General features: G+C 50.6%; 1 protein-coding gene across 2 annotated transcripts in view; it reads left to right on the top strand.

Moving 5' to 3' along the window:
* Positions 1-22,365, top strand: part of bcat1 (branched chain amino-acid transaminase 1, cytosolic) — a 118,290-nt gene that overhangs the window by 74,568 nt on the left and 21,357 nt on the right. For both annotated transcript variants that reach the window (XM_072471819.1, XM_072471818.1), the window contains exon 7: positions 13,058-13,200. In XM_072471819.1, coding sequence (XP_072327920.1) covers positions 13,058-13,200 — 143 coding nt within the window. The remainder of the gene's footprint in view (positions 1-13,057; positions 13,201-22,365) is intronic.

Here is a 22,365-nt window from a genome sequence, read left to right as displayed (position 1 = left end):
GAACCAGTCGCTGTGTATTTGGATTTCCAAAAGGTGATTGGTAAAGTGCCGCATAGAAGATTACTGCACAGTGAAGGAGCTTATAGTGTTGGGGGTGGCATATTTGTGTGGATAGAGGATTGGCTAACTGACAGGAAACAGAGAGTCGGGATAAATGGATTATTTTCAGATTGGTAAACTGTAACTAGTAGGTCAGTGCTGCGGATTACAATCTAAATTAGTCACTTGGATGAGGAGACCAACTGTATTATCGCCAGATTTTGGTGATGGGCAGCAAGTAGCATAGGGTTATCACAGTTGCTTCACAGCTCCAGGGTCCCAGGTTCGATTCCCGGCTTGGGTCACTGTCGGTGTGGAGTTTGCACGTTCTCCCCACGTTCTCCCCATGTCTGCGTGTGTTTCCTCTGGGTGCCCCGGTTTCCTCCCACAGTCAAAAGATGTGCAGGTCAGGTGGATTGGCTATGCTAAATTGCCCTTAGTATCCAAAGAAAAGGTTAGGTGGGGTTATGGGGAATAGGATGGAGGTGTGGGGATTTTTGTTGCCCACGGGTATTTTGGGTTATGGAACTGAGGTGGATAAATGGAGATACAGTTCACCCACAATTTAACTCAATGATGCCGCAAGTATGAATGGCCTCCTCTTGCTCTGTGGAAAGGTTCCAACATTATGTATTTATAAGGGCATACGCTGAAAAAGGAGTGTTTTGAAATGCAGTGTAGCATGGAAGCATGGGAGACACTGTTGAGGGGGGAAAGTGGGTAAATGAAACACCATTGTGGGGGAGAGAGAGAGGCCATTTTGAGCAAAAGGGGGAGAGAAAGAGACATGTGGTGGCAGGGAGGAGAGGGAGCTACTGTAGCTGAAGTGATGAACTAGAAATTCTGCCCCTCAGAGCTGACGGCTGTTGTGAATAAGAGCCATTTGAGACTTCTCAACCTGACAGCACTTCGCGAGCTAAACTCCTCCGCCGCACTCAAAGATTTGGCATGCTGTCCTTAATGAATATACTGCCGATGTTTCGTCAAGACAGACTTTTCTTTGGTTGGGGGGAAAAGAGAAAATTTGCATGTGCAGACGTTGCTTAATTAGCACAGCTCCCTCATCAGCTAATATTTAAAATGGCATTATGACTGTGAGTTTTCATCGGGAACCAGAGAATGACTCCACTGTGACAGTGATGTGACGAGGTCATATTTGGACTCCGTAGAAAGGGTCAGTAGAAAACTTCATTTGTCTCGACGCAGTAAAGGAATTTCATACATTCGGTTTAAACTTTCAACACCTCTCAATGTGTGAATTTTCCTTTAATTGATGCGACACTTGTTAAATTTGAAGTTAATTGCTTGGCCCAATTAGCACGTCTGGCCCTGATTCCTTTACTATATCCTCCTCCCTGTGTAATTTACTTTAGTGAGAAGCATGAGCAGTTTTCCTTTTCGGAATAAACTGTATTTCTTTTGGGAGAACTTGGGCATACCTCTTTGTTTCTCTCCGTTTGGTTTCCCTCAAAAGCACAATTGATATTGGATGAGAAGAGTTACTTAAACTAGGCAATGGGAGAGAGGGGGGTGAATAGGGAGAGCGAGAGCGATCAGGAAACTGGGAGAACTTTCCTGCTCTTCTTGGCTTAGTGTTGTGGGATGTCTTGGCCAGGATTCTCCGACCCTGCACCGGGTCGGAGAATCCTGGGGGGAGGCGCGAATCCCGCCCCGACGCCAGCTGCCCTATTCTCTGATGCCATTTTTCGGGGGTCGGCAGGATTCCTGCCACACCTGTCGGGGGCCATTGCCAGCGGACCCCTGGCGATTTTCTGGGTCCCGATGGGCCGAGTCGCCATAAAGTTTTGGCCAGACACGCCGGCATGGATTACTCACCTCATGCACAGCGGGGCCTGGCAGGTAAGTGTGCGGGGGTGGTCCTGGGGGGACGCGGGGGGATCCGACCCCGGGGGAGGGCCCCCCACGGTGGCCTGGCCCGCGATCGGGGCCTACCAATCTGCGGGCGGGCTGGTTCCATGGGGGGCCTTCTTTCCTCCGTGCCAGGCCCCTGTAGGGCTCCGCCATATTGAGAAGCATGCGCGGAAATACACCGGCCGGTCTGTGCATGCGCGGAAATATGCCAGCGCCAACCACTCCGGCGTCAACCTAGCCCCCGGAAAATTGGAGAATTCCTCACTTTCGGGGGCTGTTGATGCCGGAGTGGTTGGCACTGGTTTTCCCGCCGGCGTGCGGACATAGCCTCATTTTCGGAGAATCCCGCTCCTTATCTGTACTTCAACAAGAAGACAGGAATTTGGTTTATCATCTCATCGGAAATACAGCACAGCCGACATCAAGCATGCTGGCATTGTTATTCTATATTATAAGCCTGGATTTATATATTCGGAGGTCTTATGGCACAATGGGTGGCATCTCTGCCTCTGGGTTCGAGTCACACCCCAGGACATGATGGTCAAGGAAGGTGCATTCGTAACGCAACCAAACAGATTGAGTGTTAACCCGCAAATCCTTCCAAACACGCCAGTGGCTGGCGGTAAGAGTGGGAGAGACTTCTGGTTGGCGATGCTCGATGTGGAGTGGCGTCCCTCAAGCTATAAACCTCTGGCGACAGATTTGCAATCTGTTCCAGAAAAAACTAACTATGGAAACAGACAGAAGTCTGCCTTAGTACACCACTAGTGTTAATCTCTGATGGTAACACTATAACAAGAGCTAGAAAACAAGTATTGACTTTTTCGACTCCCAAGTTTATGGTGTTCAACAATCACTTCTCCAATATACCACAGTGCTTCCTGAATCCCCTTTATAGATATATATATCTGCAGTCTATCAAACAATAAACCCGGTCTATTAAAAATTAAAGCTCCAATTCTAAATTAAGCACTGGGGAACATTAACCCTTTCCTAACAGATTACCCCTCTTCAAGAAAAAAAATAACCTTTGACGTAAATTACATTCACACAAATATATGTATTATCTTTTCTACAATAAGTGCACCCTCTTCTCCCTTCTTAAATAAAAAAAAATCCACTCTCACATTCTATTCCAGACAGGAACAGATGCCTCTCTTCAACAATTTCTAAAAACATCTTAGAACTAGCCACTTTTTTGTCAGATAATTGGTGACTGCTGTCAACCCATTAGATCTGGTCAATTTCCTTGTTCTCTAGTATCCGCTTTGCGCTGGTTATGTCAATTTGTAGTCTCTTTTCATTGATGATGTTCGCTCAGTGGATTTTCTCCCAAAAGGACTTATTTAGCTGGATTCTCCGTCGACGGGATCCTCCGTTTTGCCGACAATGCACTCACGCCCGTGGATTTCCCGATGGCGTGGGGCTGCACACAATGGGAAACCCCATTGGCCAACTGGCAGGATGGAGAAACCCGCTGATTGTCTAGGTGACACTCTAGGTCTGCAGCGGTATTCATAGTTGTTATTTTCATGTTCTCACACATATCCAGAAATTCACCATTCGTGAATTCCCCCCACCATCATCAGTGAGGAACTTTGCCAGTAGCTCCAGTCCTGTCCCTTTACATTTCTCCATTATCTATTCCACAATTATTTTCTTTACCATATATAATCGTCGACAGACTAAACCTAGTTTCCAAGTCGACAAAGTGTAAATTTAAAATGTTCTTTTCTTCATCCCACACCTTAAAATCCATAAAACACAACTTCATTAACATCTCTCGCTAAGGCATATTCACTATGGGTCGCGATGGTGTTCTTCTATATTTCTTACATATATCACATCAATCGTTTTTCTGTTCTTACACTTGCATCCCTGAGCAAAATTTTCAGTCTTTGGGAAGACGGATGGGCAAATTGCTGATGCAACTTTAACACCATCAACTTTATGTTTTCTAGACCCCAGGGGCGAAATTCTCCGGAAACGCGCAATGTCCGCCGACTGGCGCCCAAAACGGCGCAAATCAGATGGGCAATGCGCCGCCCCAAAGGTGCGGAATGCTCCGCATCTTTGGGGGGCCGAGCCCCAAACTTAAGGGGCTAGGTCGGCGCCGGACGAATTTCCGCCCCGCCAGCTGGTGTAAAAGGCCTTTGGTGCCCCGCCAGCTGGCGCGGAAATGACATCTCCGGGCGGCGCATGCGCGGGAGCGGCAGCGGCCACTGACGGCATTCCCGCGCATGCGCAGTTGAGGGAGTCTCTTCCGCCTCCGCCATGGTGGAGACTGTGGCAGAGGCGGAAGGGAAAGAGTGCCCTCACGGCAGAGGCCCGCCCGCGGATCGGTGGGCCCCGATCGCGGGCCAGGCCAACGTGGGGGCACCCCCCGGGGCCAGATCGCCCCGTGCCCCCCCCAGGACCCCGGAGCCCGCCCGCGCCGCCTTGTCCCGCCGTTCAAAAGGCGGTTTAATTTACGCCGGCGGGACAGGCATTTTAGCGGCGGGACTTCGGCCCATCCGGGCCGGAGAATCGCGCGAGGGGGGGGCCGCCAACCGGCGCGGCGCGATTCCCGTCCCCGCCGAATCTCCGGTGCCGGAGACTTCGGCAACCGGCGGGGGCGGGATTCACGCCAACCCCCGGCGATTCTCCGACCCGGCGGGGGGTCGGAGAATCTCGCCCCAGTTCTCTGATGCTATCGGTACTTCCTTAATTTCCTTAAAAGTAAAACTAGAGTTCAGGAAACACCTCAATCAGACTATTCCACATACTGTAGATGTACGTCCGCTGTCCAATATGACACTTTTTTTTTGTTTTAATTTTTCCAATTAAGGGGCAATTTAGTATGGCCAATCCACCTGCCCTGAAAATCTTTGCTTGTGGGGGTGAGATCCACGCACACACGGGGAGAATGTGCAAACTCCACACGTTCAGTGACCCGGGGCCAGGACCGAACCCGGGTCCTCGGCGCAGTGAGGCAACAATGCTAACTCCTGTGCCACCGTGCCTCCCTCACTACGACTCAGTTGAATGACTCTGCGACCAACATCTTCATCACCAGGCTGAAATGTCTTGTTATTAAGATAATGCCTTCTCTTTGGTCAATCTCTTACTCTTCTTCTGAGTCTTCTGTCTCGTGTTTGGCTTCAAACACACTATCATATTTCTTAGGACAGTTCATTGCAGAATGGAATTTTGAATCACACCTAAAACATCGATTTACCGCACCTTGGGCATTTCTGGGGTTCATTTTTCTGTTGGAATTTCCCAATTCATTCCTCTTGCCATAAAATTGCAGTCCTCGTTATTTTTAGTTATAGATCTTATTTCATATTGTCGCTTGTGGCCTGTTTTTCCACACCCCATTAACCATGGGCGGGATTCTCCACTCCCACGCCGAAGTGGCCGCGCCGTCGTGAACGCCGTCGAGGTTCACGACGGTGCGGAACGACCCCAGTCCCGACCGATTCAGGCCCTGACAATGGGCCAGGATCGGGGCCGCGTCATCTACACGCGCCAGGCCTTGTCGCCCGCGTAAAAGCGGCGCCGCATAGATGACGCGTCCGGCGCCGCATAACGGGCGTCATCCGCGCATGCGTGGTTGCCGTCCTCTCTAAATCCGCCCCGCAAGAAGGTGGGGGACGGATCTTGCGGGGCCGCGGAAGGAAGGAGGTCCTCCTTCAGAGAGGACGGCCCGACGATCGGTGGGCACCGATCGCGGGCCACCCCACATTCCAGGTGAAGCCCGGTGCAGGATCCCCCCTCGCCCCCCCCCACAGGCCGCCTCCCCAGCGTTCACGCACCGACTGCAGCGACCAGGTGTGTCCGGCGCCGGGGGGAACCCGCCGTTTTGGCCTGGCCGCTCGGCCCATCCGGGCCTCAGAATAGCGGGGGTGCCGGAGAATCGCCATTTTGGGTGTCTCCGGCGATTCTCCGGCCTGCGGCCCCGGAAATTTTGGCGGCCCCGGCGATTCTCCCAACCGGCGTGGGAGTGGAGAATCGCGCCCCCATGTCTTCCATAGTCTGTCTTATTGCTGATCGGCCCATGTTTGTCATGGATGCTGCCAGGAAGGAATGTTTGCCCAGAAATGTTTCTAGAACTTCTGATAGTTCTAGCAGCGTTTGTCTTTCTGCAAATCTAACTCCTGTCAAAACCAGGGGCGTCATTCTCCGACCCCCCGCCGGGTTGGAGAATGGCCGTTGGCCGCCGTGAATCCCGCCCCCGCCCCCGCCGAAGTCTCCGCTCCCGGAGATTGGGCGGGGGCGGGAATCCAGCCGCGCCGGTTGGCGGGACCCCCCGCTGGATTCTCCGGCCCGGATGGGCCGAAGTCCCGCCCAGGAATTGCCTGTCCCGCCGACGTAAATCAAACCTGGTATTTACCGGCGGGACCAGGCAGCGTGGGCGGGCTCCGGGGTCCTGGGGGGGGGCGCGGGGCGATCGACCCCGGGGGGTGCCCCCACGGTGGCCTGGCCCGCGATCGGGGCCCACCGATCCGCGGGCGGGCCTGTGCCGTGGGGGCACTCTTTCCCTTCCGCCTCCGCTACGGCCTCCACCATGGCGGAGGCGGAAGAGACTCTCCCCACTGCGCATGCGCGGGAAACTTTCGGCGGCCGCTGACGCTCCCGCGCATGCGCGGGGAAACTGACAGCGGCCGCTGACGCTCCCGCGCATGCGCCGCATTTCCGCGCCAGCTGGCGGGGCAACAAACGCCATTTCCGCCAGCTGGCGGGGCGGAAATCCCTCCGGCGTCGGCCTAGCCCCTCAATGTTGGGGCTAGGCCGCCAAAGATGCGGAGACTTCCGCACCTTTTTGCCGGCGCGATGCCCGTCTGATTTGCGCCGGCTTTGGCGCCAGTCGGCGGGCATCCCGCCGTTGGGGGAGAATTTCGTCCCAGAAGCCTATCCACGGGCGAAATTCTCCCAAAACGGCGCGATGTCCGCCGACTGGCGCCCAAAACGGTGCCAATCAGACGGGCATCGCGCCGCCCCAAAGGTGCGGAATGCTCCGCATCTTTGGGGGCCGAGCCCCAACATTGAGGGGCTAGGCCGACGCCGGAGGGATTTCCGCCCCGCCAGCTGGCGGAAACGGCCTTTGTTGCCCCGCCAGCTGGCGCGGAAATGACATCTCGGGGCATTTAGCAAGGTCCAATAACTTGAACGCCAGCACGGATTGAGGAATTTCTAGATGGAATTTTTGCAGCCTCGTATGCAGTCTGCTAAATTCCATTATATATTCTTCCATGGAGAATTCTTCTGACTTTCTAAGTTTGTCAAAATCTGACCAGGCCTCATTAGCAGTTAATAAGTCATCCTTTTTGTAAGTGAATAAAGTATCAAAACATTCATCTGAGTTTAAATGCTCCGGCTCCAATTTGGAAAATATCTTACGTCTTATTTTGCTTTTGTAAAGTAATAAAAATGCCAAGGCCATTCCTTGTTTTTTTACTTGGGAAGGATGTGACCCATGTCCAGATGGTAACTTCAGTCTTCAATTGGTCATAGGGCTGACACTCATCAAAGAATGGTGGGTAGTCATAGACCAATATTTTACACTTGGATTCAGCCATTTGCTTTCCAAATCACTCTCCAAGGTTAGAACTCAGAATACAGGGCTGGATTCTCCGCCCCGCCGCCCCACATTCCTGCCCCGGCCCGCCGGCGGGATTCTCCATTACACTGGCCGGTCAATGGGTTTCCCATTGTGGGGCAGCTCCACACCGTCGGGAAACCCAGAGCGCCGTCAAAACGGAGAATCTCGCCGGCAGAGAATCCCGCCCATGGTCTTTCATCTGAAGAAATTTTAGTTTCCCATCCATTGTTACTCCCAAGCGTTACACATCCTATGCTACCATTGTTAAGCTTTGATGGTAACACACAAGAACTAGAAAGTATGTCTTGACTTCTTCGACTCCAAGTTGATTGTGTTCAGCAATCACTTCTCCAACACACCACAGTGCAATCTGTGCCCTCTTTATATGTCGGTGCAGTCTATCAAACATTGGACGGGGTTCTCAAACCCCCGCCGGGTCGGTGAATCGGCGGGGGGGGGGGTGAATCCTGCCCCGCTGCCCTTTCGGCGGCTGCCGAATTCTCCGGCGCCAGGATTTCGGCGGGGGTGGGAATCGCAGCGTGCCGGTCAGCGGCCACCTGTCTTCGGTCAGTCCCACCGCTGTAAATCAAACCAGGTCCGTGCCAGCAGGACCTGGCTCTACGGGCGGCCTGCAGAGTCCTCGGGGGGGGGGGCAGGGGATCTGGCTCCGGAGGGGCCCCCACGATGGCCTGGCACACGATCGGGGCCCAGCGATCTGCAGATGTGCCTGTGCCGTGGGGGCACTCTTTCCCTCCGTGTCGCCTGCTGTCAACCTCCGCCATGGCCGGCGCGGAGAAGAACCCCCCTGCGCATGCGCTGGGATGATGCCAGCACACGCTGGTGCTCTCGCGCATGCACCAACTCGCGCCGGCCAGCAGAGACACTCCGCCGCCGGTTGGCGCGGCGCCAAGCCCTTCTGCGCCGGCTGGCGCCAGCCTAGCCCCTGAAGGTGCAGCCCGCCCCGCCGGGTAGGGGAGAATCCCGCCCAATAAGTGTGCAGCGGAATTCTCCGTTCCTGAGACTAAGTGTTGATGCTGGGGCAGGATTCGTGGATTTCCACGACAGCAAAACTGGCGCCGCGCTGCACCTGGACTGATTCTGCGACCGTTGAGGGGCTAGCACCAGCGCCACTTGGAGCACAATCGATTCCAATCAGAAACGGTGCGGGATTCGCCGGGTCCGTGATTAACACTCAGGAGGCTGACAAGCTGCGGCTGCGTTTACACATTACAATCCCCACACACACTCATCCCACCCAACAAGATGGCACTGGTTGCGCTGGAGTGCGCCCATCCCACTGACGGGTCGGCTGGGCCCAGTGGGCACCTAGGGGGGTTGGCCTGGGGGGACACCCATACGACCTGTGGCCCTGAATTCACAGTGGGCAGTTAGCGGCGTGCGCAGTTGCATGGCAGCCTGCAGGCCACGACAATTGTGCTCCATGTCCGTCCACCCTGACCCGACAGCCCACCTCCTGGCCATCCCCCGCTACTCCCCCCGGCCCTGGCAGAAGCCCTTCGACCAGCTGCACGACTGTCAGCAAACTATGGTGATCTTGAACACTTTCCGTACCTCCTCTCACTCAGCAACCACGGCGCCTGCTTCACAATTTTTAAAAGCAGAAGTGAACCTCGCCGTCGGAAATTCGCCCCAGTGGAGGCGGAGCATCGCGGAGAAGCTGGAGAATACCGGGTCAAGCCCGCTAATGATATGCTTGAGTTCTCGAACGCATTGACGTCATTGTCGAGGCGACGGAGAATTGCGATTTGGCGTAAAACTGGTGCCTGCCACAATTTTGACGCCAAAACCGATTTTCCCGATTCCGGCATCGGCTGATGGAGAATCCTGCCCATTGTCTTTTAAACAATTAAAGATGCAATTATAACTTAAGCACTGGGGAACATTAACTCTTTCTGAACAACTAGGTGTGGGAAGAGAATTGGAATTTATATATTCCTTCAATTCCTTGTGTGAAGCCACTGCCTTATTTCGGGGAGGTTGGAAGCTGTGTTTGACCCTGGCGTGACTGCATCTGCAGTACGACATGCAGTTTTGATCTTCCCATTGTGAGAAGGATATTAATGAATTGGAAAGGGTGCAGAGAAGGGCCACACATGTTAACAAAGGAATATAAGCAAATCTCATTTGGGGAAAGATTGTCTAACTTGGGTGTTTGTCCCTTGCCAAGTGAAGACTGAAAACCTGTGCAAGATTTCACAAATAGGGGAGGCTGTGACATGGTGGTATTGTCACTGGACTAGTAATCCAGAGATCGATAGTACTCTGAGGTCCTAGGTTCAAATCCTGCCATTGCCAATGGTGAAATTTGAATTCAATAAAAATCTGGAATTAGCGGGCAGCATGCGGCACAGTGGTTAGCACTGTAGCCTACGGCGCTGAGGACCCGGGTTCGAATCCCGGCCCTGGGTCACTGTCCATGTGGAGTTTACACATTCTCCCCATGTCTGTGTGGGTTTCACCCCCACAACCCAAAGATGTGACCCAAAGGTGGATTGGGCACGCTAAATTGCCCCATCTGCCATCCTTACCTGGTCTGGCCTATATGTGACTCCAGACCTACAGCAATGTGGTTGACTCTTAACTGCCTGTCAAGGGCAATTAGGGATGAACGAATAAAAAAATAAATCCAAATAAATGTTACTTCTCCTATCAGACTGTAAACACAAGTTACTTTTAAACATTAAAGGACAGCAAAATGAAACATGAAATGGAGCAACTTTTTTTTGCAAAGATGGAGGTAAATATGTTGGACAGAATACTGGTGCAAGAAGAAATCCTGCTCGGTTTTGCAAACGAAGCAAACAGCTTCCAGGTAGCAGCGGGGATTGAGGGAGAAGTGAATTTGGGGAGCAAGAGATATTCAGAATGGGAGACTTGAGTGGAGTACAAACACTGCCCAGATTCTATTAATGCACTTAGAGGACACAGTGAATTGGTTGGCTAGATTTTCACAATTGTGCAACCCATGAACAAGACTGCCAACAGTGAACCAGGCTGGTGTGAAGTAGCATTGGGTTCCATCGCTGGGAGGTTGCCATCAATATTTTTATGGCTCATTTACCAACCTTGTCCTGCAGTAAAACAAAAGGCTGGCATTTGTGTCAAGGCCATTATTCGTCTCAGAGCGATTTACAGTCAATGAAGTACTCTTGAGGTATGGTTACCGTTGTAATGTAGGAAATACGGCAGCCAATTTGCACACAGTAAACTCCCCGAAATAACAGGATGTTAACAATCAGATCATCTGTTTTGTGTGATGTTGGTTGAGTGTTAAATATTGGCCAGAGCACCAAGGACAGCATACAAATATACAGACATTGAACAGAAGTGGACCATTCGGCCCCTCAGGCATGCTCCGCCAGTCAAGAAGATCGTGGCTGATCTATTTGTGTTTCGAGTTCCACATTCCAAACTAACCCCCCGTAACCTTTGATTCCCCTTGCCTAACAAGAATCTATCTACCCCTGCCTTAAAAATATTCAGTGACTCCCCCTAGCCTCCACCACCTTCTGTGCCGGAGAGTTCCAAAATTAAACCACCTTCAGAGAAAGCAATTCTCCTCATCTCTGTCCTACATGGATAACCCCTAATTTTAAAACAATGTGCCTGAGTTCTGGACTCACCCGCAAGGGGGAATGTCCTTTCCACGTCCATCTTCAGGATCTTATATATTTCAATCAAATCACCCCCTCACTCCTCTAAACTCCAGTGGAAACAAGTGCAGCCTTTCCAGCCTTTCGTTATAAGACAACCCGCTTATTCCAGGCATTAATCTAATAAACCTCCTCTGAACTGCCTCCAATGCATTTACATCATTAAACAAGGAACCAAAACTGCAAATAGTATTCGAGATGTGGTCTCACCAATGTCCTGTATAATTGAAGAATAACATCCTTGCCTTTATGTTCAATTCCTCTCGTAATAAAGGATAGCGTTCCATTAGCCTTCTTAATTACTTAAATACCAACTCCCTGTGAGTCATGCACTAGAGCATTAAGATCTCTTGCTCTTCTTTGTAATAGCGATTTGTAATAATTTCTCTGCCTGACAGGACTGATTAGGCCTTGAATGAATATCTCATCCGAATGACAGCATCTCTGGCATTGCAGCACTCCCTCAATACTGCCCTGACTTGTCAGCCTTGATTTTTGTCAGCTGTGTTTCAGAGGGTAGCACTGATGCCTTCACAAGGGACAAAACTTTACAGTCCCCCACTGGCGAGTTTGTGGAGGGGGTGGGGGGTGGGGGGATGAGCGTAAAATATCTTGGATGGTCTTCTCGTCAGATACCTGCACCTCCTAACCTCTCGCAATTTTACATTTGGATGGGCGAGGCCTAGGCAGGGCCGCCTGACCTTCCGTTCAGTTGAGGACCTTAAGCAGCCAATTATTGTCCACTTAAGGGCCGTTTTCCACCCAGCCTCAATTTTCAGGCTGGTGGCAGGTTCCAGGGAAGGGGGGAAGCCTGACAATAAACTGGGTTCGTGTTTCGGGTGCCACCATCAGCAGTTTTGTTTTAACATCAGGCACCCCACTCCAAAATTATGGTCCACTCCCTGCAGATCCTCTCCCGCACCCATCGACCTCTTCAACAACACCACCCCCACCTGCACTCCCCCCCACTCCGGGCCTCACCTCCCCCACTCGCCCTAAGACCCACCCCCCAAAAAGACTTTCCTGGTGTTGGAATCCTGGGCCTGAGACTCCGGGTGCTGCCTGCAGTCCCAGTCCATTCCATTGCCGCTTGTAACACTGTCGGGACTAGAGAGCTTCCAGCCTATTGGATTGGCTGGCAGCCCTCTGAGGCGCGACTTGCTCCCAAAGAGGAGCAGAATCTTACCTGCAGCCAATTAACGCTTGTTGGAGTGTGAAATGGCTGTACAGCAGGCACTATCCGCGGGGATGTGTTCTCAGCCAACTCTTCGGATGAGGGGGAGGGAAACCCGCCATCCTATAAATCCTGACCAAGGTTCCAGGTTCAAGTCCCACTCCAGGGCTTGCGCACAAAATTCAAAGTCAACGCTCCATTGCAGTACTGAGGGAGTGCTGCACCGTTGGTGGTGCTATCTTTTGGGTGAGATATTAAACCTGGGCCCTGTCTGCCTGTTCAGGTGGATGTAGAAGATCCTACGGCCACTATTTCGATGACCGAGGAGTTCTCCCAATGTCAAAAAGTACTTCATTGGCTGCAAGCTTCTTTGAGACATCTGGTGGTCGGGCAGAACGCTATATAAATGCAAGTCCTTCTGCTGCTCAACCCCTTGGGTGATACTTGACTCCCAATCTTATAGCTCGGAGGTTAGCAACATGACTTTGGCTGATCCAGTATTGATGATTCTTCGCGACATCTGGAGCCCATTGCACTTTGCGAATGGAGCCTGTGACCAGACTTGTCCCTCTTGACTGCCCGCACCAACGAGCTGAAGCTGTTTAGCAACAGGTTCAAACCCAAGGCCTGTTATTTATAACCCACCTTTAGGTGAGAAGAAGAAACTCTGAAGCAATAAGGTTAATTAGAACTCTTTATTCCCCCTTGTTTTAGAAATTATGGAGCGTCACTTTCTGCGCAATCTGAGGCTGTGGCTGCAGGATGTCAGCAGGTTTTATGGCTCTATGGAGATGAACACTATGTAACGGAAGCTGGGACCATGAATCTGTTTATTTACTGGATAAACGAACACGGAGGTACAGTGATGCAGAAACTGAAACTCAATTCCATTTGTCTGATTGATTTGTTTGTTTTTCCGACTTGGTACACTGACTGGTCTGTGATAAGGAGGAGAGGAAGGTGGCTCTCATTTACACAGCACCCCCCCCTCAACTCAACGTCAGGATGTCTCCCAAGTGCGGTGTGGCCACTGCTGTAATGCAGGAAACGCGGCTGCCATTTAGCACAGTATGATCCCACAAACAGCATTTGGCCAATGACCATGTTGTGGTGGTGTTGGTTGAGGGGTAACAATGGGCCGGCATACCAGGCAAAAAAAACCCTGCTCATCCCTGCCATTCGGTCCCATGCAGCACCCGAGATGGCAGGCACGGGCTCGGTTTGACATCCTGTTCGAAACACAGCCACGCTTAAATGGTAGCGTATCCTCAGTCCAGCGCCAGAGAGTCAGCCTGGGGTTGTTTGCTCAGTCCTACAAAGTGCTGAGCCCACAGCCCAGAGACGAGACAGCTAGCGCTGAGTCAAGGACAGTGGAGTTGTTTCGGTGCCTCGTGGCTTGCATGCATACAGGCAGTCTCAGGACGGTTGCCAAAAGAAACATAGATGCTTCCCATGGGAATGGGAAATTAAAATGAGGAACAGGCCTCCAAATTACTTTGGGAGCCGTCCTTTTGAGGTGATGACAGAGCTGGCGACAGCATTGCGCCAGCTGGCCTGTGAACCTTGTGTTCAGGCTAAGTGCATGGTACGTAAAAATCGAAAGGAAAGAATATGAGAAAGAGTAACGCTAAAACGGTGTAAAACTCTACCTGACATCAGGGGGTGACACGGTGGCGCAGTGGTTAGCACTGCTGTCTCACGGCGGCGAGGACCCGTGTTCGATCCCGGCCCCGGGTCACTGTCTGTGTGGAGTTTGCGCATTCTCCCCATGTCTGCGTGGGTCTCACCCCCACAACCCAAAAAGAAGTGCAGGGTAGGTGGATTGGCCACGCTAAATTGGCCTTTAATTGGAAGAAAAAGAATTGGGTACCTTAAATTTATTTTTAAAAAACTCTACCTGACATCAATTAAACAAATAGCTTGTGGGTGTGTAAGGAACTGGAGGAGGCCATTCAGCCCCTCAAGCCCGTTTTACAATTCCGTTAGATCCATACCCTAACTTCATTGATTCACTTTGGCTCTCTATACCTTAATACCCTTACTTGAAAATGATCAAGGTACAGTTTTGGGATTGGAGGGTTTCCAGTTTATTGATATTTTGTCAAGGGGGTGGTGTTTAGCTGGGCCTGGATTCTCTGGACCCCCAGCCGCTTGTTTCTCGCTGGCACACCATTCGCTGGCGGTCGGAGTCTATACTCTCGTCACTTGTTAATGGGATTTTCCATTGAAGCCACCCCACACCGCTGGGAAACCCGTGGGCAGGGGCGCGCTGCCAGCGGGAAAAATGAATCGCAGTGGCCGGAGAAATCCAGCCCACTCTCTTTATGCAGAGGATGTCTTCACATTAAAAGCTATTCCCTGCCAGTTACTGGTTATGTTTGGTGTACTTTCTGAAATGTATTCATCAGTCACACTCCCAGAGCTGATGCATCATAAAGTAAATAAAAGTAATTTAATTCGATGAAGCATAGAGGGAGCTGCCAGAGTTGTTCCTCTTCATTTTGGTTTAAATTATCACTTGTGGCGGTGCCGATAATAAAAACTGGCTTGATCCTCCCCAGTCAGTTGCAGTAATATATTCTCTAATCTGACTGCAAAGAATTTAGTGAAAACCTTGCAAACTGAACTGGTAAGGGATGTAAGATAAGCTTGTAATTACCTCAGAGTAGAGAGCCTCTACCTAGTTGGGGTAATGCAGAGATTAATGCTATGTTCCATTTCTGTTAGCAAACTGCTCTGCATGGCTTAATTGGCAGTGTGCAAGAATTGTTTTAACCCTTACAAGAGTGAAAGGATTCTCAAAAAAAGAACGATTCAGAACCATTCAAGGGTCTTGTGTGAAGCTTTGCTCCCAATATTCCTTCAGTAAACAGGAAGATGGCTGAAATTGCTTATTACAACAACGTGCATTTACATAGCACCTTTCTTGACCTCACAATGTGCCCAACAGCCAAGTGAAAGGTTAATTTGAAGCGCTGTTCCAATGCATTGATTTCCCGTTTCCTGGGACTTTTCTATGTGGAGATGCGCACCGGTGAGGGGAAAGTGAGACAATGTGATGTGGATTCTTAGAGCTGTTCAGTGATGTTCTGTTGGGTTTGAGGATGGCTAGTTACATGACTGAATAATGCAACTCCAATTAGCCAGCACCGACGTGATAGGGCAATTCCGTTCATTATTTTTAAGGGTTCTCTTCAACTTTCCAAACAAAGATGGCGAACTGTGACAACATTGTTTTTAACTCAAGCCATTATATTCAGCCACAAACCCCGTTCTCTAGCCATTGATTTCCCCCTCCTCCCAGGTCACTGTCTGAAGCTGAACTGGACAGTACACAACCCAGGCATCCTAAGTGACCCTGAGCTGAGCCTCCGACCCAATACCCTCGTCATCAGCAAGATCACCTACTTCTACCTGCCTAACATTGCCCATCCTCTCCCCTGCCGCAGAATGCCTGCTTCTAAAACTCACATCCATACTGTTGCACCATATTTGTCTATTCCAATGTAGTCTTGCTCAGCCGGCCATCCTCTGTCTTCCAAACACTTGATGTGAAACTCTAACTTGAACCAAGTCCCACTCATCATCACCTCTGTGCTTGTTCACCTGTATTGGTCCCCAGTCCCAGAACACCTTGGGCAGGATTCTCCGGTCTGCCAGCCGCCAATGGGGTTTCCCATTGTGGCCACCCTATGCCGTCGGGAAATCCGCGGGCTTGAGTGTGCTGCTGGCAGACTGGAGAATCTCGCTGACGGAGAATTCCGCAGCTCATTTTTAAAATTCTCTTTTTTGTTTTCAAATCTCCCCATGACTTTGTTAACAATAAGAATAAGAATAATCCTTATTGTCACAAGTTGGCTTACATTAACACTGCAATGAAATTACTGTGAAAAAACCCCTAGACGCCAGGGGGCGGGATTCTCCACTCCCGCGCTCAAGTGGCTGCGCCGTTGTGAACGCCGTCGAGGTTCACAATGGCACAAAACGGCCCCGGTCCCGACCGATTCAGGCCCTGACAATGGGCCAGGATCAGGGCCGCGTCATCTCCACGTGCCATGCCTTGTCACCCGCGTAAAAGCAGCGCCCCATAGATGACGCGGCCGGCGCCGCATAACGGGCGTCATCCTCGCATGCGCAGGTTGGCCGGCGCCAACCCGCGCATGCATGGTTGCCGTCCTCTCTAAGTCCGCCCTGCAAGAAGATGTCTGACGGATCTTGCGGGGCCGCGGGAGGAAGGAGGTCCTCCTTCAGAGAGGACGGCCCGACGATCGGTGGGCACCGATCGTGGGCCACCCCACATCTGAGGTACCTCCCGCTGACGCTCCCGCGCATGCGCCGCCCCGAGATGTCATTTCCGCGCCAGCGGAAACACCAAAGGCCGTTTCCGCCAGCTGGCGGGACGGAAATTCCTCCGGCGTCGGCCTAGCCCCTCAATGTTGGGGCTCGGCCCCCAAAGTTGCGGAGCATTCCGCACCTTTGGGGCGGTGCGATGCCCGTCTGATTGGGGCCGTTTTGGGCGCCAGTCGGTGGACATCGCGCCGTTTCGGGAGAATTTCGCCCCAGGTGTGGATGGCGCGGGGGGGGGGACCCGCCGTTTTGGCCTGGCTGCTCGGCCCATCCTGGCCTCAGAATAGCAGGGGTGCTGGAGAATTGCCATTTTCGGTGTCTCCGGCGATTCTCCGGCCTGTGGCCGGCGAAACCCGACCGAGCCGTTCCTGCCGCTTGGTAGAATCGCGGGAGGGCATCGGACCGGCGTCCCGGGAAATTTTGGCGGCCCAGGCGATTCTCCCAACCGGCGTGGGAGTGGAGAATCGCGCCCCATGTTCCGGTGCCTGTTCGGGTACACGGAGGGAGAATTCAGAATGTCCAAATTACCTAACAGTACATCTTTCGGGATTTGTGAGAGGAAACCGGAGCACCCGGAGGAAACCCACGGAGACACGGGGAGAACGTGCACAGGTACCCAAGCAGGGAATCGAACCTGGGACCCTGGCGCTGTGAAGACATAGTGCTAACCACTATGCTACTGTTCTATGTTCGCCCTTATCTAAGTAGCCTCCCCACAATCCTCCATAATCTCTGGGTTTCTCCAACTCTGACCATTTTACACGGCCTAATGTTCTTCCTTTTTCCATTGATGTTCGTGCATTCAGCTCTCCTGGCCCTGAGCTGTAGAATTCCCACCCTAAACCTCTCCATCTCTACCTTTCTCTCCCTTTCAGATACTCCTTAAAGCCTACCTCTTTGATCAAACATTTGAACACTTGTCCTGATATCTCCCGATGTGGCTCAATGTAGATTTGTGGCTGATATGGCCGTGGGCCATTTTGCAATGCGAGTGGCGCTATATAAGCCCTTGACAATTTTGTAAATACACAAACCCATTATTGGTAACTGTGCCTTCAGCTGTCAAGGATCTAAGCTCTGGATTCTCTCCCTAAGCCTCTCCACTTGTCTGTTCACTCTCCTCCATTAAGGCGCTCGTTAAAACCTTGTTCTTTGACCCAGTGTTTGGACATCGGTTCTAATATCTCTGTAAATGACTCAGTACAAAATTTAGTTTGATAACACTCCTGTGAAGTGCCTTGAGATGTTTTTTACGATGTTAAAGGCGTTATATAAATCCACAAATTCTTGTTATTGCGCTACCAAACATGACAGGGGACATCAGTGACATTTAGATTTGGATCTGTTCAGAGCGATTTGTATTGTCCGTGTAAAGGGCAGCTGGCTTGTACATGCACATTAGAATAGAAAAAAAGGGCTGATATCTGTGTTCAGCCATCCGTGGTCCCAGCAGAAATTGAATACATCTTAATTGAAGCCTGAATAAGCTGGATGTGTTATTGTCCCTTATGGAAAAAACAAGTGTATCTTATTCAGTGCTTACCATGATGCAGTAAGCTAGCTTGACAATAAATTGTCCCATTGTGCCGTGAATGTTGTCACTGGAATAATCCTTTTGGGATCTGCGCATCTATCCATCAAAATCTGAATACGTAACAGCATCATCGAGGTCTATTGAGATTAGATTTTGAAAAGATTCTTCAATCATATTTATCACCCGATCAGCCCAACTATTAAAGGAGCACTTCAGGCTTAATGCCCAAGTGTTTTAAGCAAAATAATTTTTAAAATGTCTTGCGTAATTTGAATTGGAAACCAGTGAGATATTTAAATTTTGTTTGCTCCGTTACCAAGAATGGCCATTTCCACCTCTATGATGTGGCCTATCTATCCCCCCCACCCTCCGCCACCCCCGCCCCTATTCCCCAGTGTGGTTGCTGCTGAACCCCTCGCCCTTAGCTTTAGACTACTGCAGATTCCTGATTTTCAACGCTCCACCATAGTAGGCCGTCCCTTCAGCTGCCTTGGACCTCAGTTCTGGAATTCCCTCCCTAACCCTCTCCAGCTCTCCACTTCCCTGCCCTCCTTTAAGGCAATCTTTAAACCCCACATCTGACCAGGTTTCTTGTTGCCTATCCTATATGGGGCTCAGTGGCAAATCTCATTTGATAACACTCTTGTTAACTGCCTTGAGGGCAGTTATACTATAATGGTGATGGATAAATGCAACATATTCTTTAAAAGAACATTTTTACAAGAAGACTGGATCACTCATCATGGTTGTCAACTTGACTGTATTTTCTCAGCCGGCAGCAGAGAGAAACATGTTTCCGAAGTGTTGAAAGTTTTTTTTTTAAGTTTAGAAAAACTGTTGTCACTTTTAAATGCTAAGGCTGTAATTTTCCATGTGTGTTGTGATGGGATAAATCATTGACAGTATTTCACAGTGAAGAGTGTATCCAAGTGACAACACTGGCGGATAATTATAATGTCGGCTTTGAAGACCCTGTTGCTTTGCATTCATCGAGCTGTGGAATTTTATATGCACAAGGAGGCCATTTGGCCCATCAAACCAGTGATGGCTGTTCAAAAGACAACTCCATTTGGTCCCATTCCTTTTGTTTTATAAATTTAGAGTACCCAATTATTTTTTTTTCCAATTAAGGGGCAATTTAGCATGGCCAATCCACCTAACCTGCACATCGTTGGGTAGTGGGGGTGAAACCCATGCAGACATGGAGAGAACGTGCAAATTTGGTCCCATTCCTGTTCCTTGTGTCCTTTCGATTTTTCTCTTTTTGAAATACCTCTCCATTTCGCTTTTAAAAGCTGTTGTGGATTTTGATTCCATCATTGTTTGTGGACAGGAATTCCATGCCCCAACCGCCTTATGCATGTGAGAGAACAAAACAAATTCCCCCATTCTCCAAACCTCTCCCCTCATTCTTTGGGTCAGAAATTTGGGCCCGCGTTGCTCCTGACTCACTGACAGCCGTCACAGTTTTATCCAATCTGCCCACCACAGGAGGGCAGTAACTACACACTTTTTCTTGCCCGAGATCTGTCCCCCTTAATCCTCAGGGCAAAATGGTCCAAGAAAACGTCTTGTGTTAGCGGTGCTTCTCTGACACGAACTGAGAAGAGTCAGCCTTGCCTCAGTTGTTGTCTCTGAGTTAGGAGGTTGTGGACTTAAGTCCCATTCTTCAGACAAAAAGCTAGACTGACACTCTTACTGAGGTTGTCCTGCACTGCCAGAGGTATTGCCCTTTGGATGTGATATTAAACTGAGGCTTCATCTGCCTCCATTCTCTCTCACTCATTCTCTCTCACTTTCTTTCTTTCTCTTTCTCTTTCTCTTTCTGTCTCTGTCTCTCTCTTTCTCACTCACTCATTCTCTCTCACCTTCTCTTTCTTTCCACCTTTCTTTCCCTTTCTCTTTATCTTTCTCTCTCTCACTCATTCTCTCACACTTTCTTTCTCTTCCCTTCTGCCTTTCTTTTCCTCTCTATCTTTCTCACTCTGTCGCTCATTCTCTCTCACATTTTCTGTTTCTTTCTCTGTCCTTCTGCCTTTCCTTCCCTCTCTCTTTATCTCTCTCACTCTCACTCATTCTTTCTTGCTTTCTCTTACTGTATTTCTGCCTTTTGATATTGCTTTCTCTCTCTTTGTCTCCTCCTCCCAAACAAGTAAAAATGCCTTTAGTGGATTCCTCCGAATTGCAGTCAGAGGTCAGGGTTGAATTTTCTGGTGGATGTCGGGAGCCTGACAACAGAACCTGATGGTGTGTGAGTGCCATCCACCTGCCTAATTTACTCCCAGGTTGCCAATCGACAGGTCAACTCCAGGAGCCCTGTCCAATTAGTGAGGGCAGGCTAGTTCTGCAGGTGAGGTGGCCGATCAGAGCGACTGATACTGTGGGTGGCTGGCGGGGGGCAGCTATTGATGAAGATGGGAAACCACGAGGGTCCGTTCTTCTCTTCCTAAGTAGTGCCTCGGGACCGAGGGTGACTTTCTTCCACTCCAGGGTTGTGGGTCCTCAAGTGCCTAAAGGGTTCAATGCTGGATCCGCATACTCTGTCACAGGTGGGGCATGTAGTGTTTGATTAGGTGGGTGGGTGTGGGATGCTCGGAAATTGGTACGCTCCTTCTGTTTTCGTTTGATTTCCACCGGAGTCTGATGGAGACGTTCAAAATGGTCGACATCATCCCTGATGCTTTTTCCCCAGTTTGGATGGTCTCAAGCAAAAGATTCCCGCAAGTAGATGGTGCATTTTTTCAGAGAGGCGTTGAGGACATCCCTGAGGCATTTCCTCTACCCTCCTTTTAACCAATTGCTATTACGGAGCTCGGAGTATAGAGAGTATGTTTTGGGAATATGGGGTGGGATTCTCCGACCCCCCGCCGGGTCGGAGAATCGCCGGGGGCTGGCGTGAATCCCGCCCCCGCCGGTTGCCGACTTCTCCAGCACCGGAGATTCGGCGGACGCGGGAATCGCGCCGCATCGGTTGACGATACCGGAGAATTTTGCCCCTTGTGTCAGGCATGCGGGTGATGTGCCCTGCCCAACATAGCTGAGGAACAATAACTGGTAGCTCAATACTTGGGATGTTGGTCTGAGAGAGGACGCTGATATTGGAGCGCCTATCTTGCTATTGAATTTGCAGGAGTCTGCAGAGGCATTGCAGGTGACATTTCTTCAGGGATTTGTGATGTCTGCTGCAACATGAGGCTACTTTAAGATGGAAGCACCCTCTGAAGTCTTCTAAAGTTGGGGAGAGGTATCCAATTAGATCTGAGTCAGGGGGGCTTAAAGGAGCCTCCCACCACTCAGCTTGCCACCTGGAGGCTGCCTCGGCTGGGCTTTGGCCTCAGTAGGGGCCCCTCTACCATCAGGAAGACCTGGCTTCACCAATTTGCCCCTGGGCCGGGGTGGGGGGGGTGGGGTGGGGGAGGGGGGGTTGTAGGGGAGCTTAATTAATCTCAATTAACTATCCATTCCTGCCGGCAATTATCCAGTGTCAGTCAGACCCCACTATTGTCACGATTATGCGTGGGTGGGAGTTGGTTGGTGTGTGATTCTCTCATTTTGCTCCCGGTTCAGCCTCCAGAGCTCTTGCCGTGGGACGGGGAAAATTCAGCCCAGAGTCTCCAGGAGTTCCTTGTGACTTAATGGATAGTGCAGGAGGCAATGTAAATTAATCATTTAGGCCCTAATCGGCCATTCTCCCTCTCATACATCAATTTAGTCACACACTTCTTTTTCTCTTTTTTTATTATTCGTTCATGCGATGTGGGCGTGGCTGGCTGGGTTAGCATTTATTGCCCATCCCTGAGCGCATTTAAGAGTCAACCACATTGCTGTGAATCTGGAGTCACATGTAGGCCAGACCAGGTAAAGACAGCAGATTTCCTTCCCTAAAGGACATTGGTGAACCAGGCGGGATTTTATGACAATTGACAGTGGTTTCATGGCCATCATTAGACTTTTAATTCCAGATTTTTTTTATTGGATTCAAATTCAACCATCTGCCATGGCGGGATTCAAACCGTTGCCGTTTTAAAGGCAGAGCATCTGAAAACAGGCACCGACCCTGATTTGGTCATATACATGGATTTTCCGCCCGATCGGCGATTATGATATCGACATCGAGCAACAGAGAATCCAGCCCAAGTGC

This window comes from Scyliorhinus torazame, chromosome 13 (assembly GCF_047496885.1).
Source record: "Scyliorhinus torazame isolate Kashiwa2021f chromosome 13, sScyTor2.1, whole genome shotgun sequence".
In the NCBI taxonomy this organism is placed as follows: Eukaryota; Metazoa; Chordata; class Chondrichthyes; order Carcharhiniformes; family Scyliorhinidae; genus Scyliorhinus; species Scyliorhinus torazame.
This window is presented reverse-complemented; position numbering and strand designations above follow the sequence as displayed.